This window comes from Sparus aurata, chromosome 8 (genome assembly GCF_900880675.1).
Source record: "Sparus aurata chromosome 8, fSpaAur1.1, whole genome shotgun sequence".
NCBI lineage: Eukaryota > Metazoa > Chordata > Actinopteri > Spariformes > Sparidae > Sparus > Sparus aurata.
Window position 1 is genome coordinate 20,401,710 of NC_044194.1, and position 20,446 is coordinate 20,422,155.

General features: G+C 39.2%; 1 protein-coding gene across 13 annotated transcripts in view; it reads right to left on the minus strand.

Annotated features, from left to right (window-relative positions):
- ppip5k1b (diphosphoinositol pentakisphosphate kinase 1b) overlaps positions 1 to 15,284 on the minus strand; it is a 54,604-nt gene extending 39,320 nt beyond the window's left edge. For all 13 annotated transcript variants that reach the window (XM_030425989.1, XM_030425986.1, XM_030425990.1 and 10 more), the window contains exons 1-4: positions 15,077 to 15,284; positions 3,119 to 3,683; positions 1,343 to 1,538; positions 201 to 291 (exon numbers count right to left, since the gene is read on the minus strand). In XM_030425989.1, the coding sequence (XP_030281849.1) occupies positions 201 to 291; positions 1,343 to 1,538; positions 3,119 to 3,295 (464 nt within the window). In that variant the 5' untranslated portion in view covers positions 3,296 to 3,683; positions 15,077 to 15,284. The remainder of the gene's footprint in view (positions 1 to 200; positions 292 to 1,342; positions 1,539 to 3,118; positions 3,684 to 15,076) is intronic.
- Positions 15,285 to 20,446: the final 5,162 nt, after the last annotated feature.

Here is a 20,446-nt window from a genome sequence, read left to right on the forward strand (position 1 = left end):
CGTCATTCATTGTACAGATTGTAAAGCCCCTCAGGCAACTCAATTTTGAGCTATTTAAAACTGTTTCGACCTAAGCTGTCAAAAAGTAGCTGACTGACGACGTTGCCTACTTTTGTCCGTCACTGAGCCTGTTCATTCTAATGTGTGAAGCCTGGTTTTTTGATACCCCTCAACTATGTTTGTGTCTGTTCGAACCATACCTGTCCTGTATGTAATACTGCATGTTGAGGTCATTAATGAGCAGTGGATTCCTGAGTTTGGCATATTCCACAGCTTTGTCCAGAGGGAAACCTGAAAAGATGTCATGTGATTAAAAACTCACTCAACTTTATTAGCTCAAACTGATTCCTCATCGATCCAATGAATTGTTGAGTTGTTGTTTTTTGCCCTACTGTACAATACTAATAATGAAAACGCAGGACTCATCTCATGTTCCCATGATTGGATCAAATATCTAAAAATCTCATTCTGTTAAAAATAGAAAGGGAAACAGTGCCATGTGAAACTCAAACACAAACTCTGAGAAAAATCAGTGTCAGCAGGAAACATGACTTAAATAGTGTATAAACACAGTATATACATTTAAAAGTGGTTTCATCTTTTGCTGTTTGTATCTGACTGCTTTTACACATAAACAAAAATTTGAAACAAAAACTGATGCTAATGTCTGATCTGTTAATTTGATTAAGTGATTAAGCTGCAATGTGGTCATTTAAGATAGAAGACATACTGTATACATGGGAAGGTGGATTGAACCTGTTCATCTAGCTCTGCTTTTGTAAACCAGACTTGGTCAGCTGCGAAATAAAAATAATTACAGGCCTTAAATAGATGTTTCCAATCCCACAGTTCCCATAAACGTTACTGGCTGCTGCCAGACAACCTGAAACAACCTGGCAAACTCTCTAAAACATGGCAGGGCTTTTTAGGTGCTGATATTTCCCAGGGGAAAACGGAACATTTAATTTACTCCCACAGATACAGATTATTTATTACTCTGACGTTGTTTATACCATCATCTTTTCCCCCCATTTTTACATGAACATGAACTAAACCTAAGTTGAGATCTGAGGCAAGATTAGGGCTAGGCTTTTCAAACGTTTTCCTCGTTGACTAATTTGTGGTTTGAAACATTCAAGCATTTTGTTATTCAAGGAAAAACATGATGTAATTGCGGGATGACAAGGGTTCATGTGGACAGTTTAAAGCAACTGAGAATTTATCAAGAGGATATGCTCCCTAACCTTGCACTTAAAAAGCCAAACCTCACTTCCCCTCAACCTCCGTCACTGTTTCCCCTTATGCAGTAGGATGTTTTTAACTTGTTTGCAAGTTTTTGTACCTTTAGAGTGGAAGGAGATAAGGCAGTCACAGAGGGGCCATTTCTCCACAGGTTCCTCCAGGATCACCTCCTCAGGAAAGATGACCACGTTGATGTAGTCAAACTTACAAAGGCGCTCCAGGATCTGAGTCATGGGCTTTGATTTGGACTTCTTCATCATGGCACAGATGCCGACCACAATCTGTCGCTCTGGTGGCTTGTGGAGAGGACAGAGAAGACCAGGGTAGAGAAGGGAAAGATGAAGGGAGATGACGAGTGAGACAAGGGTAATGACAACTGACGACATGTGCCGATGCAAAAGCACAAAGAGGGCAGCGTAAAGACATTATGACAGCATAGAAAATCTTAATTTGACTTGGTCGAGTTTTAGAGCCATTTCTTTCTTAATGGATTTTTGTTAAGTGTTTTTTGTCAATGTGTCAAGTTTTCCTCACTCAAATTGAGGGTCTAGAGGGGTGTGTTCACTGTGTAACTGATTTGATTTGATTGACAAAAATGGAGGTTCAACACGTTGTGAAACACATGATAGTATGAAGGATATTACTACATGGGCCCAGAAACACTTCATAAAAACCTTGTTGGAAAAATACACTTAATTTGCAAATTGTTTGCATTCTGGTTTTCTCATTCGTGTGCCAACTTTTCTGAGGTTGTAGATCACAAGGTGTCCTGTGAACTGCTATCCAATTAGCATAAACCAGCACTATCTGTGGAAGACTGGTAAAAATCTGCTGTCTGGTTACTCTCATGTAGTATGCTAGCTGTAGCCAGCTTGACATGCTAAAAGAAGGACATTATCATGATAACACCATTGTAAGATGCACTTTGAGCTGAATGCTAATGCCAGCCACGGCCACAAAGTACAGTTAGACTGATAAAGTTGAGTCTAACAATGCAGAGTTGAGTTTGACAAGCTTACTTTGGCCCTACTAGTGGTGGTATTTATCCATTAACATTGTTTCCAGTGTTTAATGACTTTTACAGCCTCTCAGGTCCAGAAGCGCTGCTGCAGACTTTCAATTCTGTCAAAATTTGGGAATGATGATAGCTGTGCATTCATTCTTTAAAACTACCATCAGATTGTTCATGATTTTTGTCCCCATTACTTAATACAATAAGGAGAGGGTATTGCCTTGTCTGTAGGCTAAAACTTTATCAGATTCCTGAAAAATATATTCATTTCTCAAGCATGAAAATTGTTTCTGTTGTGCCACAGTGGCTGTGTTGACAGCTAAAGCATCAACATAACTGCTACCTGCTTCCTCGATGTAACATCAGCCTAATGGCAAAAATGTCCATGAGACAAAGAGAGAGGGACTCATAGCAAGTAAGCGAGCAGTCTGAAGCACCACCATAAAGTCCTTTTATAGCTACAGGACAAACAACAGAGCAGATGCCTTACACTTGTTTATCTACTGCATTGTTCTCACGCCAGCCTTTGTATATTTCTGTCACTATTTTTTTCCACTGTCCAATTCCAAATAAAACTTTCCTCTTTAAAATTTCCAGGCCTGTTAACTTCCTATTGCCCAAAACGGACAGGGCTCTGACTTCCTGTTCCAAAATTAAATCCACTGTAGATTCACAGTTACTTTAGAAGTCACTGATAATACCATGCATAGACCCCGATAGACAAATGTGACTACAACAAAAATTAGTGATGTATTACTTTCGATGTTAAAATGTCACAACAAAAACACTATAGCCTTGAGGCACCCCATCTGAAAACTTTACAAACCAGCTGTGTGTACACCTGAATTAACACCTGTCACTTACCGACTCATCTTCATCATCCTCCATTTCTTCCTCTCGATACATCTCACTCTTCATGCCCGTCTCCATTTGGCCCATATCCTGTTCGTCATCTTCGCAGCCAAGCATAAACCGAGGAACGTCTCTTTGATCCCGCCCCTGTCCTTCCCCTGCTCCTGGTCCGTCGCAGGGCTCGGTCATCACAAACGCCTCTGTAACATGGCTGCTTGGTGACTCCTCAATCAGCTGAGCAGGAAGAAACCCAGTAAACTCTGTCACACCTGAAAGCCTTGTGATAAAGTGAAGGGCCTGTTGGTGTTTCTGAGCTGGCTGATAAGAGCTATGTGCGTCTGTGGGCGTACAAGTACGAGTTGAGGTAGAAATAGAGTGCTAGATTTCCTATGAGGTAGAACAGTGGGTCGGGAGTGGACGCCACGTGGGTTGAGGTAGATTAGTCAAGATCCAGGTTGTAAAACTCCCTGTGTCAGGACAGAGGAGCTCTGGCTCTGAGAGATAACATGTTCCAGTCTGGAGATGCTTCTTCACACAGGAATCCCCAGGGTCAACATCTGTGCACTGTTTTCCTTACCTTAGGAATAAAAAGGAAAATAAATAACACGTACAAAAAATGGTTAAGCGGCCTGTTCAAAACAGTTCCTTCAGATACACAAAAGAAGAAAAACTTGACAAGTTAAGCAACATTTTGTAACTACAGAGAAACAGCAGTTACAGCTATGCAACTTGACTTAATAAAGTGCATCTAATTAGCTACAGGAATATAACATCAGCTGTGACTCAATAGAGGGAAAACTTCATTGACTCCTGTAGAAGGTGGGTTATTACAACACACGAGTCAATAAGAAATGTTGTAAGAGAGAAATTCTAGTAGGTTGACTATTGAAATATTTACTGTTGAGGGGTGACTAATAAGTTCATGGCCTAAGGCTGAAGGAGTTTCAGACTAGAACTGCCACCTCTGAGTTGTAAGCCTATGTGCACCAGTCAAATTCCGTGTGCATCAATGTCTGTCCAGACTCATATTATATAACCTGCAGTATGTAGTGTAGACTTAAAGGAATTTAATGAATGGTAAATGTCGTCTTTGGTGAACTTGTAGGCATCACCGTATTGATATGCATGAGTCCAGTTAGGGGTAGAATGTTTATCGTGGCCGACATTCAGCATTTTCCTGTTATCTGCATTTGTGTTTTCTTGTGACTGATTTCTGATAAAATAAATACATTTAAAGTAATTTGGCTTTGATGCAGCATTCTTTCTGTTGGTGGTCACCACTCTGGGGTCTCAGTGTCCACAACACTATCTGATGTCATGAGAAATAGTCAATTAGCACTGAATAAGCTAAATGTGCAAAGTGACTAGTAACCTAAATTGAGTGTGTTAAGTTGCAGAAAAATGAAATATGGAAGCAAGGCACCTAAAAACTGTAAATAAATGAGTAAACTGTAATTGATTACATTGGTTACTACCAACTTTGAGACCAAGATTTTGATTGGATTACTGATATTCGGTATCGGTCTTGAAAAAAAACATATCAGTCAACCCGTCAACCTAGTGAATAATTTCCAGTAAGAAACAAGTTGTCTTCACTCTAAAGGGGAGTACAGAAGACTGATTGAGAACTTTGTCACATGGTGCAACAACAATGACCCAAGGCTCAATATCAGCAAAACGTTTTGTCCCAAATTTTGAATAAATTTCTCCAGGTGTTCCTGAGAAGTGGCATTCACAACAATGGGAAATACATAAGTTAACAGTGAAAAAAAGCAGTTCATTCTCAAGTCTACGTTGTCATTTTCAAAAACATAATGCCTCCGTCCACATCCACCTCCGGCACAGAGGCATAGAAACCTAGCACATTTATTTTTCACCATTGTTCCTTCCTCCATTCAGACATTTGGTTATAATGTTAAGTGCAAACTTCAAACAAGACTCTGCATGTCATAATAATGTTAAGTCTTGAAAATGTATGCCTTGAAGTAACACATGCATGCTCAGACAAATTTGTAATGCAGCAGTCAAGATTTGCATAGGTCTGTACACAGCACAGAAAAGTAAAACCGAGCAGCTGAAACCTGAGCAGGAGACCATGACAACTGGCTGTACATCAAGAAAGTGCAACAACACAAGACATGCAACTTAGCAAGCCAGCAAATGTCCAGCTCAGTGTCTGTCTGCAGCCTTTTATTTAGTGCTGTGATACTAACGACTAAAAGCCCATGGTGTCCATCCCAACCCCTGGACCTCCTTTCACTACTAGTATGTTCATAAATACAGACCAATAATAATTCAGTTAAAGTCTGGGTCAGAGCTTCTAACAGGTGAGATGACCCACACTTCCCCTTCCCCACCATTGTCTGGTCCATCTGAGCTTACAGCTGCTGACTCAGCACATTTCTTTTCCAAAATAGCTCATACTGCGGGCTTGAAGAGGAGCCAGACTGTCTCTCTCCATTGTGTGCTGTATTTAAATTGAGGTGGGTCATATCACTCTGGAATGCATTTAACTTTTCAGATCTACATTTTCATCTTAATTATTCAATCATAACCACAAACTGAATTTCCTCTGGATTTCCCAAGGGCTTCCAGTTGTCTAAACTAAAACACACCAAATAAGAGTTACTTATTAAGTCACTTTTCCTTCCCAGTTTCTACCAGGTTAGGACAGTGATTTAAACACTGTGGATGCAAATTAAAGTCTAGAAACTCTTTGTTTAAATGTATTATGACATCTCTGGATCGTTGTGAAGAATATTGCATTCTTGTTGGGTTTGTCTGCTGTTCTTTCGATACACTTTATAGTTGTTGCTCATCAGCTGACTCCTCGACATGATGCAACACTGAACTTGTTTCTGCAATCGTTTTTAAATTTCCACTTCCCAGAGACATTTACACAGAGGCATTTTGGTAAGAGGAACAAAGAGAGCTGCTGTTTGTTGTCACTGCCTTTACTGTGATGATAGTTTGAAAGCCAAACAATGGACCTTTAGCCTATCATCTCAATGTGGCTTTTCAGTTCCCACAGCAACACACAGACAACTGGTGTTGCACTCAAACTGCTGGTGGTGCGAAATTGCAAAAAATGATAAGATCTGCATAATGTTGCTTTAAGGTACCTCAACCAATTTCAATGGAACAACTAGATTATGTTGAAAATCAGGCATCTTCCAAACTTTTAAGACTTTTTACTAACCTTAAGGTTGGTATAAAGTTTTGAAAGTTTGGCAAGGTAGCAGCAAGTAGGGTAGGAGTAGCTATATTTCAGTGGTATATTGTCTATATTAAATATAAACTAAATTAAATATACAGACTGTAACATAAATTACAATGCACTTCATGCATACACTAAATTCAGCGACGCAATGAAAATACAAATATATAAGAATTAGCATATCAGAAAACTCAAACTATGGAGCAAGAATGTCAACTGTGGTTGGGTGCCAGTTTATGGGGTAAACTTACCCTGTCCTGCAATAAAGCCATTCATCCAGAAGACCATAAAGATCAGTTTTTGTTAAACCAGTTTAAATGAGACGTGATTCAACTTTACAGTAATTTTTCAGGGTGTGGTTTTTGATTTTGTTGGACTCTACTGCATGTGTTTCTGGTATTTAGCCTACCCTCACTAGAATAAAACTTCGTCCTGAGTGTACTAGCACTTTCAGTTACAGATAACCATTTCCATAATTTTCAGGCAAAATGTCAAACATTTGCTGGTTCAGGCTTCTTCAACTATGAAGATTTGCTGCTTTTCTTTGTCATTTATGACATTAATTGAAGGTTCTTCGTCTTTCTGACTGTTGGTTGTATAAAAGATGCAATCTGAAGATCACTTTTTAGCAATTTTCTAATCAGGATATGATGTTTCCTTCAGCAGAAATCAAACACTTAACAGCAGCCAAATTTAAACAGACATTTGCATCCCTAGTGCTTCAACATAATGGGTGTGTGTGGTCACTGCTTGCCTGTTATCTGATCCCGAACAACAGAATAAAGACACAATGCTGTCATCCCTCGTAACTGAGCCAAAGCCCAAGAGCGAGCTGTGAAATGAAGCCAAGCTAGGGGAAGAAACTCGCCACTGTACTGCAGTATGTCCACAAAACAGAAGACGCAGCCAAGACCGTTGACGTGTCTCTCAGAGGTGTAGCCCCCCCCCCCCCCCAAACACCACCACCACTACCATCCTAATCCCACCATCGACATCAAACAGCTGAGTCAAGGGGAAAAGTCTCCAGAAACAGATGGGTTGGGTAGATCATATCACAACATACCACGAGTCGACTGTGCACACCATGCATTCTTTGAATGACTGTGAGAACTTATTTAAAGTCACTTCGACTCACATTCAGTGTGGATTAGTTCACCGGCAGCTTTGAACATTCTGGAGAGCAGACACAGTCTTCCTGTGTCCTGGACTTTCTGCCAGGACATACTTCAACTGAATCTCGCATGTGACCCATCTTAAACTTGGACCCAGAAATAACTATGTCCTCTACTGCAGGGGGGGCCGAAACAGGAACTGAGGGGTGGAGCCAAGGCACAGGGATTGGGTGCCATGAGCCAGCTATACGCTACCCAATGATAACTCATCATTACTAACCCCAGGGGCGATGACAGGCCACACTAAACTAATTGGAAGCCCTACTTGCTGGCTCAGGGTCAGAGAACACTAACAGAGATAAACTCATAAATAATGTAACTGTGAGGAGGCTACACTGAGCCCGAGTTTATTCTGTCTTTACTACGCCAAGGGCATGACCTTTAGTCTACTGGCAGGACGAGCCAACACTGCACACGTCAAGAAAATACTGCATGATGGATAGAAGAACCAGATATATCTTAAGATACAGAATTCAATTTCAAGCAGGTACTAAATACTTCACAGATTAAAATGACTTTCAGCAGTGAACTGATCTGGTGTCGGTATTGGCTGTAAGGGGGAGCAAGACTCATGAGCTTCACTTGCACATGACTCAACACCACTGTTGGTCCAATGTTGAATGCTATTACAATTTCTACAGTTATACCGTGCTCTGAAGCAACATTTACCCCGGAAAATCAACTTCGCTAGCACAGTTCATTATAGGAAACGATTCACAATACCCACAATAACAATAGCAATTTGCTATACATTGCAAGATAACCATCTAACAATGCAATAAGACCATGAAAAAAAGTGACAGCAACTTATCCATGCCCAAGTGAGCTGTAATTTCAATGTAAAATAGACAGAAAGCAGAATAAGACCCAACTATGCCCCAATTCTTCCTTCTTTTCAGTCAAACTTACATCACAAGGAAATGTGAAATAGCAAATCTAGTAAGTTAAATTATCAGAGGAAGCTGTTTAGTGTGCCTGCATGTTTTAATAAAAACATATATATTGCACCAGTTTAGCAATAATCATACTGCAACAGAAAGGAATTCAAACTGTTGCCATAATTATATTTTGTCTCACCTATCATCAACCACCCAATCTGCATCGTAAAGATATCCATGGTGGGTACATTTAAAGACTTACAAAGACCACTGTTGTACAGATGAAGAGGACACGAAGATGTCCGACTAGGAATGCACAATAATATTAGCACAGCATCAGCCATTAAAAGCTTAAAAATAAAAATATCTACATCTGCCAAAATTAACATTTCAGCCAATGTGACATGCCAAACCAAAAGTAGTTTTCTTATTTTGCCCATTTAATGCGTACATTTTAAAAAGCTGTGTATGTCTGCATTTGCATAATTTGTTAATTCCTCTATAGAAGAAACTCAATGTTTTCTACCATCAGGAGCAAAAATTAAATATTGTGCATCCTTGAAAATGAACACGTTTTTGAGGCTGTGACTGAACATAATGACAGTGATACTGAATCATGGGGCCAGCCCTTTAAAATGTGACTGTGACTTTAGAAAAAGGAAATTACAGAGTCATCACAAGTTTAGACACCACATGTTAAGTCCTTCTTTAGATAACAATAAACACTAATGCACCCAGTAAAATAGAGGGTAGAAAGCAGGCATCGTATTCAGACCCATATCAAAAATGTTCAGTCTATTTCCACTCCTGACCCTTGTGGACAACCTCAAGACACAAGTGTAGTATGAATGTCTGACTTTCATATTTCTGTCATTTCAGGGCACAAAGCAGCATCCACGGCTCGGCTGAGAAGTTATTTTTTTGGACACAAATGAGGGTTGATTAAGGTCATAAAGGACTTAATGTTGTTTTCACCAAGACAAAACAAAAGGAAGACAAAAAGGAGACAGACAGGGAAAACAGATAAAATCATTATGTGAAACTGTCTCTCATCTCCCATTTATATTGTTCCCATTACAAAAATAAACCTGTGTCACCCATAAATAAATTAGGCGGCTGATTAAAAACATCTCCAGCTGTCACCTGTGGGCCCTCGACCATGGATGAGTCACCTCCACCATCAATGCAGGTCTGGAGATCAACAACTCGGCAACAATAAAAGGCTTTTAACCTTTGAGACTGTCTGCCACAGGAAGCCTGTGTCGGGTTTATGACCAGTGAGGGAGGAGCTGTCAATAGCTCCTATTCACCATAATTTCTCTGATAAGACAGCAAATGAGAAACATCACAACACACTGTACAATGGCAACAGTGACTGCCTGTCAATCATGGAGAAAAAGAAGTAATGAATGACATAATGATGTGTTTGTAACTAAGACCTTTACAGTTAAAAAGGTTAACATTTAGCTCAGTATCACTACTTTTCTGTCAGGCAGAGCCAGTGTGCAGCTTGTCATCTGAAGAGAGTTCAAGACTAAATCATTAACAAAACTGTTAATTATTATTATTATTATGGCTACTAGTGGGGTGCCTGGGCATTCAGTCATTTCAAATTGATCTAAAAGTTTTGTTTTCTCTTCTAAATTGAAGATAAGGGTTTACAGAAACATTTTGGTCCGAGCGCCAAGAAACCAGATTGAAAGAAAATTTGCTCTGTAATATTATTTGTATTGCTATTGCAAGTTAGTACTATTTGGGGAATCAACTGATGCTCAAATATGGAAGTTTTAAAAATTATAGTATGGCAAAAATCTAAAGGTAGCTACCAATTTCCATACCTTTTTTAAATTAATTATATTAATAGCTAGAGTAACTTTGGAGAATGTCCTGAGTATTGTGAATAAGGAAATGTGTTTATTAGTTATTCCATTTCACATATAGTAATTTGGTTTAGGCCTAATGTATGTCAAGAATATTTTACAATCTTACATTTCATGCCCTTTAGTTATTTATCTTCTATTCCTCATTTCCTTATTTTCTCTCTTCTACTGCTTAGATAGATTAAGTTCATTCGTCCGTGTGCCTTATTTGCAAAGTCCATTCAGTCCATGTAGGAAGAGTGAATAAATGCCTGAATAATACGGTAATTCCATTGTGCATTTTTATTGATGCACCTCAGTGATCACAATTCACTGAACCACTTGGCTCTTTACTGGATAAGTTCTCATAGTATTGTTATTTTTAAGTGACCGCATAAGTTGCAATTAACATAAAAGTAAGTATTCCTTCTTTTATTGTTACTGCTGAACCAACCCTAAAAAGGGAGAAAGAGAAAACACAGGTATTATGAGATGGCTGGGACAACGAAATGGCAGCTATGCATTCTGAGCCAAAAAAAAACAGAGGAAAAACTTGTTTGCCCTCTTGCTAATACAGTTGTCAGTCATAGAGAGGGAGCATACACCGAAATTATCAGCCTTGCACGTCAGTTCAGAGCAATTGGTGCGGCTCCCCACCCAGATGTAGAACTTCCAGATGAACAAAACCATAAAACCTGTTGTAAGCTTTACCAGCCAACAACACTTGACCTTGCAAAAGAACGTTATTCTGAAGGGTTGCTTCCTACCACAAGAAGATCCTGCCGGACTGGTGCACCTGTTAATTGTAATATATGCATCTTCTGTGGTGATGAAACAACTGCAGCAGGCGATTCTTTCCAGAAGGTAGAACTATCCCATCAGATACATTACAAGGCAGTTGCACTGGGGAAAGATCGTATTGTTGCACTTCTTTCAGAAGTCGCTATTGAGGTCAGGTATCATCGCAATTACTACACAGGGTTCATCCCCCGTTACAATGTGATTTGTAAACGAGATACAGCGAGTTAAGACTTTGAAGTCATAGCAGAAAATGAGTTGCTCCAATTCATACAGGAAGAAATTGCTGGAGGTCGCAACATCTTTGCATTACAAAATCTGACCGATATGATGACAGAGAGATTGGAACAACATGGAATCCAGAAGACTGTGAACCGGACACGCCTAAAGAAAACAGTTCTCAAACACGGATTTGAGAGAAGAGAAACGTACCTGTGACCGAGTTTTCATCTTTTCTTCAAAGACTGCTAGAAAGATCATATCAGTTGCATCTCAAATACCAGAAGAGGAAGCACATGGCAGCATCCATTCTCAGAAAAGCTAGTTTTGATGGTTCATTTTCCAAAGACTACGAAGAATCATCTGTTCCAGGACGTATGAAGTATTTCTTCCATCATCTCCTTGCAGGACCTAAATCATCACCTGAACAAGAGAATTCTCGGGAGATACTCTGTGAGTCAGATGGCCATGCTAAATATGACTTCTCTTTCCTCAAACTTGAATTGTGAGCATCCACTTGCAGTGTTCTTGGCCCTTGAACTGCATTCGCAAACAAGAAGTAAGAGGTTGGTCGAACTCTTACACAAATATAATCCGAGCTTGTCAGATTGGTGCATACTGGAGACACGGATGTGATTGTAATCCTTCTGAGTAATTTCCATCACATCAAGGGTGTGAATGCGGCTGCAGAAATCTGGATCTCCTTTAAAGCTGGAAAGACAACCAGAATGATATCTCTGAACACAATCATCACAAACCTGGGCATGACTACAAAACCAAGGCTTTCTTCCATGCATTCACTGGATCAGATACCACATCTTCTTTTAAGATGAAGGGCAAGCAATCCTGCTGCAGGTTGATGCACAAAGTGCCATTCCTCATGGAGGAATTGCAACAATCGTCGACACTCCATTCCAAACATCACCGAGGATGAAAAAAGTGGTGGCAAAATTTGTTCAAGTAGGTCTACCAGCTCTCGGTGCAAGTGCATGAAAGAAAAGTTTAAGTGTACACGTCTGTGCAAGTGTAAGTGTGTGAAATAGCTGAAACAGAGTAATTTCCAGGACTCTGTGTGTAACTGTAAAGATTATTAAAAAGAAACACCTGTTTTACATCACCAGGCCTGATTTTCTGTCTATTTTTGAAGTGATACTGGACTAAATAAGGGTTATGGTCATATGATAAATATATCAGTTGTGACTCCTGATCCTGAATCAATACATACTCCTCATGTTCAGATCAGATAATCTGACCAAGAGTTATAACAGCTGCCATGTTTTATTAAGGCTGGTAGTGGGTTGGGAGCCATCAACGCCCCCTAGAGGGCAATTTTTTGACCGGCCTGTCTGGCCCTCAGACCAAAATTGTTCTATGGACCCTCACAAACAACTTTGAAGTGCAAACGAAACTTTTGCATCAATTTGAAATGAAAAGGACAAATTGCCTATACACGGAATGTCAATATACTGCTCAAGTGCACAATGTTATCAAGGTTGGACACTAACGTCAGCCCTGAAACAGTATCTCCCCCAAGGGTCAGATAACACGCTGGTAATGTTATCAGGATACAACTACCAGCAGAACAGGAGTTACAACCACCTCTACAAGCATGTAAATTCATTATGCAGTGAGCTCTTGAGAAATTGTCTTTGTTTGCAAATACAAACGTCTATCATTACTGGAAACAGAGGCCATAATAGGCTTGCTGGTGTACAGCATGCCCTGAGAACAGACCCATTATTTCTAACACATCAACGCAAACATTGATCTCTATAAGAGATTAAACCTCTGTCGGGTGCACAAGATGATTTATGAAACATTGAAAGATACATGACTTTATTCTCTAGCTTCTCAGCTACTGATGAATAACTTTTATGTAGCTTTAAGAGTGACAATAAAATGAAACTTTAATGGCTCCCTGAGGAGAATCTGGGCTGCTGCAGCAGCAGATAACACAGAGACTCAGCAGCAACAAAACAGAGGATGAACAAGATGGATAACAATGTGTATTAGATATAGCAGATGGAGTTTATATTAAAATAGGAGATATTTTCAGAGGACAATTTTAACATCATAACATGCTAAAAAACGAATCGAGAAGAAAAGTAGAGATCATAGCAATAAATATATTCTCCAAAATATCAGCAGGGCCTTATAACTTTGTATGTGTTTATCGTACTTCATTATATTAGATTGATTCAACAGTATGGCTGCATGATATTGTTCAAAAGATCAGATATTGTGGTTGTGTCATTATTCACGATTAGTGAGAATGACACAATGAATTTTTATATCACAGCAGACCCTTTTCACTCAAAAAACTATAGAAATCATGACAGTGCAACATTTGTTGAGGTTTGTTCGCTTTTTTGATTACTGGAGTCCGAAAATAAAAAGAAATGTGACCAGTGGAGAGCTGCAATGACCAATTAATTCAACTATTCAATCAATCACCAACTATTTTGATTATCAACTGATCAATTGGAGTGATTTTTTTCGACTAAGTCAAACTAAAATAAGAACATTTACTGGTTAATTTCCTAATCTATGGCAGTGAAGTGAATATCTTTGGGTTCTGGACAAAACAAGACATTTGAGGACGTCATCTTGGGCTTTGGGAAACACAGACCGACGTTTTTCACAATTTTCTGATATTTCAAAGAGCAAACAACTAATTTGCTCGTCTTTTGCTCAGGAAAATGATGACAGATGACAGAAATAATTGAGTTTAGCAATAACCATGTGTTGCAGGTCTACTGACCAGTCATCACTTGTTGATGATTTGTTCCATTTCCTGTGAGTTAGACTACACTGGTGTTTTATGGTTTTGGTTTCTATGTTATTTTCTCATTCACAGGGTGGATATACTGTTTTAATAATTTGTGTTCCCCTATTAAAACTATAGTATTTCTTCTGTTTTAAAATACAAAATATAATTACTTTATCTTTGAAGTCTTTCGTAGTCTACTGTGCCATTTGTCAGATCTCCCCTGGTTTGCTTAAATTAATTTAATTTACACATTAACTTTACAGATGGAAGTTGATTAAGTGATTAACTATTAATCGCAGCAACAGCTCTCTGTTAGGGTCTCTTACTACTTTTAGTTGTCTTATATGAGAATATTTGGGCTTTTACAACTTTGAAATCAGACAAAGCAAGCAATCTGAAGATGTCACCTTACTTGGCATAAAGATGTGTGACTGCAGTCTGGCCATTATTCATTATTTACTCACAGTTCATAGACATAATCAGCTATAGCTACAGCTATAAATCACAATATCAATGACTTGAGAGCATGATAGTTCAAAAAGCAGGAACACACTCTTTCCCACACTCAGCAGTGCCACACACACATACACACACACACACAATATGTAAACACTCCCAGTTCCACTCACTTTGTTGTATTGCTACACTCCACACCAGCTCTGATAGTTAAGGTTTTATATTATGTTAATAAATATCCCCTGCTCTCTTGGTTGTCAACACACTACATTTGGACCACCTTACAGGTGTCCAGCAGCCAGTTTTGAGCCACGACCTTCGTCTCAGATCACTGTAAACACAATGAATGAGTCATATGTAGGTGAAGTAGTAAGAATCAGCTCCTGTGGGAGGAATAACCCGCATAAAACACGGATAAATAAATCAGTGCGTCGTCCTGCTCACCACACGGCATTCCTGACAGACACACTGAAGTTACAAAACGTTAAAAGCTTGCCTGCTTTTGTCCATTTCCACCGACACAACAGCGAAACCCAACCATCACCGGACTCAGAGCCACGCCGTGAGAGGAGCAGACAGCGTGAAAACGACCGGGACTTACCGGCGGAAACCTTTCTGGAAGTCAGTCAGCTGTTCACTTCCTTGTTTCCCCGACTGAGCTCGACTGTGAGGAAGCTGCTGCCGCCTCACTTGAGTTTCTTTTTACTCTCTGTAAAGTTGTGAGCGGTAAAGTTCACGTCCGGTCATTGCTGGTGATTAGCTGGGTAGCTGCTGCTACTGCTGCCGCCGCCTGTTGCTCCACTGCGGCTTCCGTCATTTTCTTTTTCTTCACCCTTTTCTTTTTTTTTTTCTTTCAGAAAGTTTAGGTTTTTTTAAAGCTGCGTCATCAACGCCATCTAGCGGCCAAGGTGTGCATTGCAGCAATGCGCCCGTGTGACCAGAGGAAGGTTATTGTGCCACAAATCCTTGATATAATCATAATTACTCAAATAAAGAGTGTAACTAAGTACATTTACTCGAGTGCTGTACTTATATCCATGCAAGCGATAAAAAAAAATCTGATCACACTTAGTACAAAAAAAATCTATGTCAATAACTGCCATAAAAATACTTTATACTAATATCATTTTCAACTTTCACTGGGTTGCATTTTCAACCAGCATCAGTCCTGATAATAATTACCATAGTTCACCAAAATGTATGCAATATGCATTAATATATATACATACTTTACTTGAGTATTTGTGTTTATGTTACGTTATACTTCTACTTAACCAGTATTGTACTTTTGACTCCACAATATCTGTTATGAGACACTACTTTTCAGATTCAGATACAAAATATAAATCAAACTACAATTATTAGTTTGAATGCAAATACACTCTGTGTAGACCAGTTACATTCTTCAGTGTCTGGGGATTTGTTCGATATGTCTCCTGATTGTGCTGCTTCAGTCACATTTTACAATCCTTCCCTTGGGTGTAATATAAAGACCATAGACCGCTGTCCTCCCACACTTCAATATACCTCATGTCAATAAAGCAGCACTAGTCCAATAACTGCAGGACCTGTGAGAGGAAGAGGCTTTCAAGAGAGCATCAACTAATGCTGTATGGTGAGCTGTAACTTCTTTTTGTTTCTGCACTTATATCCTTGAAATGTGTCAGTATGTTGTGAGAATCAGAATTCACACAATAACAGTTACTTATGGGAAGTACAGTATAGACATGATTCAGGCACCCCTGAATTATGCATATATGTTTCACTCTCTTTTTAGCCCTGTCTATGGTCTCCACCATCTCCTACAGGAAATATGTTGCTCTTTAGCTGCCAGCCCACTATTTAGTGCCAGGGAGGTTACATACTTTTTTCAAATATTACTCTCCAAGGATGAGAACGGTGAGATGTAACAGTAGAGCAGTAGAAAAATCAAAGTAATGACCTGAGAGATGCTGAAATACTCTGTAGATCTGAGAGAGCGTTGGAAGATATTTATCTGAGTTTATCAAAATGGCCGACACTTATCACACTGCAAGTAGTCCTGTGATCTATTGTTGACATAAACATTTTTGGAAGTACAGAAATACATTTTCCATATATTATTTGTGTAAGTAATATCAACATTTACACTTTTTGATTACATATAACACTGATATGAAGAGTTGACTCAAATAAATATTTGATAATGAACTATACTATACTATAATATACTGGCATACTCTCAAATATATGTGGACATACTTTCATATATTTTTATTTCATCATATGAAATTTTTCCGTACAGAAACCTGAAAATACACAAATATCATCAAAGGTGGATCAGGTTTCTGTCATCTAAGAGATAAATAACACATACAGACTTATTATTTCATAAGTAATCCATCACACTTTGCTGCCTCACACAGGAACCACACACAGTCAGCTGAGGTATGAAACAAGCCTTACATAGATCCCTGTAATCCCACAGTTGCCTTTGCTTCCCATTGAGCCATTCCCAGCATCAGACCGGTGCTGGTCGCTGCCGGACAACCCGGTCTGGCAACCTGTCAAGAAAATGTGGTGCTGCTTTCTGCCCCATCATACAGCACTACATGAAGGTCTGTCTGTGCTTCGGCATAAGGAGGCAGTGTTCACTAAAAACCACTAAAACTAAAAACCCCTCCTCCTCATCTTCTCTCTCTCACCACCTATCCAGCATCCAAAAATTATGTAATCATTAAAAAAAAAAAATGTAATGCTCTCTGAAGCACCCTGTCTTCACTGATTCAATGGGTGCACTATCATTGATGGCCATCTTGGATTTTGAAAGCGCGCTGACAAACACGTCCTTGTGTTTGTCAGCGCATTGAGGTTAAAGGAGACAGGAGGAAACAGAGGTGAAGAGGTCTGTTTAAAGTGTGCAGCTCTGTAACATTAGATTTACATGACTGTCAGCAGTCAAATTAGCATGGACACCTATAGGGGAGAGCTAGTTAAAATGTGCACTGTGAACGAATTAGCCCCGTAACCAAATATATGGTTAAAGAAAAACAGGAAACTTCCCTTCTTGTAGTTTCCATGGATGAAGAGTGTGCACAGTCACTAATGATGGATAACGAGGTGAACGGGTTCACAAAATCTCTCTCTCTGTTACTCTCTCTTCCTCCATCTCTCTCGCTCACTTTCACAAACAGACTTCCTGGAAAAGGAGAAAATGGTCACTGTTATTATGGATCATTAACTCTACCACCTCTCACTCTACTCTAACTGTGATTGATCTTAGTAAGAAACTGCACTTAACTTTCTCACTTTGGGCCGTGGCGGCTGAGGATTACATTCCATTAATGGTTAAAGCTTAAAATAGCTGCAGTAATGACAGAGATGAAGAGCAGTCCAGCACGCCATGAAGCCAAGAAGCAACTGGAAAAACACGTTAAATAATGATGCACATCAAACAACATGCTTTTAACTTTTAGCCATAAGTGTTGAACTGTAAATACCTCTGGTGGATTAAAGACATACATTTGCTCAAGTTCTGTGTTTAAGTACAATTTTGAGGTTGTTTTCGATTGATTAATTCATTTTATATCATTTTAGAGTAATTCCACTTAATTAGAGCTCAGAATATGTACACTCCATTGCTCCAAGCACAAGCAAAAAACGATAGTACAGAATAACACTCAACAGTCAAGTCAATCACAAAGTAGCCTTGAGTTCAAACAAGAAGGCAGAACAGAAAATGTATAAACACAAAAGGTCAATATGAGTAGTCACAAATAAAAGGGACAAAAATGATATAAAATGGGCAAAATCACAGAAATAAAAGATAACTACTGTTTACGTTTCAAATTAAGATTCTGAAAGCAGCTTCAACTCAACTCGTCTCATGGAACAGTAGCCAAATATTTTTCCATGACCCCATATAAAGACTGAACTCAGCATGAGAGCGAACTAGATGGGTATCTAGTTACCGTATCTTGTTATCAATCAGGACAGATCATGAGATCATGATCAAGGCTCTAGTTGTCAGGATTGAAACAATTATTCCATTCATTAACATCCTGAGTTTTATCAATGGAGTGGTTTCCTTCACCATCAGTCTTCGCAATCTATTTGACTGAAGTTATAAAACAAATTCTGCAACATTGTCACCAGACTCAGAAAGAGTATTTTACAGAACTAATCGGATATTCTTCGGTGATACTCTGCAGAAACTTGGGTTTGGAGAGTCATTTATTAAATAGATTAAAGCAATTAAAATGCGTCTTACAATATATTGGTACATCTGTACTTATATAATTTATGATAATATAACAGGAACAGGGGATTTTCTTCTGACTAATGATTTCTTATATACTTCCCATATAGTATTTTAAAATTTTGGCAGTGCTACTTCTACTTACGTTAATTTTTCAACATGAATACACTTTGCTTTCTTGCAGAGACTTAAATGGGAAGATCTCATATCAGCCACGGATAGTTGAGGTATTATCCTGTGGCATGATGGTGGCCTCTTCTTAAGCTCCTTACCCAAGTTTACAAAAGATCAGTTTCAGAAAGGAGATAAAACAAGAGATTTTCTCACTGATCTCATTTCACTTTTCTGACATCTGGTCTGAAAAAATGATGGATGCATGACTATAAAATACCTAGTATACTCTACCTCTATTAGTCCCATATTGTGCATTTATCCTACTGCAAAGTAAAACTAATATTACTAATAAGACTCAAACAATGGTGGACACATCATTTTTACTTGCAGGCTGAGTGTTTGATAAAAGCCACGTAGGTCAGGCACAATAAACAGAGGATGTTATAATTTCCTGTCCAACTGTGTAAGTCATCAGTACGTATTTGCATTAGTGTCACAGAGAGAAATTCCTGTACAGGTATCTGTGATGCTGGTAGTTGAGAGTGTGACTGTGGCATCCTAACACCTCCAACAGCAACTTAAGTAATTTCCTTTGACTAGATAATACATCAACAGTTTATCAAAGACAACCACAGACTGATGAGAAGGAGATCTCCTATACATCTTCTCATCCATTTTTGTCCACACATGCTCACTGGAGCAGTGTGGCTCATACATCCACACATATACACATTTATATATAGTGAGCCGGCCTCAAAAGCTATAAAGCATCTATTCACCTCTATGGAGAGGCTGTAAAGAAAAAATGCGGTCCTCCCACTTGATAGACGGCAAGAGGCTGTGTCAACACAGACACACACACACACACACAAGCACACACACACACACACACACACACACACACACGCACACACATACACACACACACACACACACACACACACACACACACACACACACACACACATACACACACACACATTGGCCCTTTCCTTCATGGATGCCCAGCCAGGAGTCGTTGAAAGACAGCCTTATGAGAGGGAACACACACGTAAGCACACATGCACACACACACACACACACACACACACACACAGACACACACAGAGACATACACACACACACACACACACACACACACACACACACACACACACACACACAGGCCTTCATATAAACAGCTGGTGTTTATTTTTGCAACTGCAAGGATTCCTACAGCAAAATATGATCATACATTGTTATCATCTCATTTCATTTCAAACTAATACAGTACAGGGGACCTCTTCTCTTGACAGGGCTAGTGCCCCCTACTGGTCAAGGAAATAACAGGCAGGATTCACTCATGGATGGATTACCGAATTTTCAGATTACATTCAGATTTCAAAGATTTCAGATTACTGAATTCACTGAGCTCACAGAGTGTCTAAAATGACCACAAAACTATGACAAAGACACACAAAGTACCAAAACCAGACACTAAATGATATTAGGTGACACAAAACTATCTCAAGGAGACACAAAATGACCATAAACAATTACAAAACTTAAGAAAGATTCAAAAATGACTACAAAAGGACCCAAGACTATCAAAAAGAGGCAAAAAATTACAGCAAAGGGAAG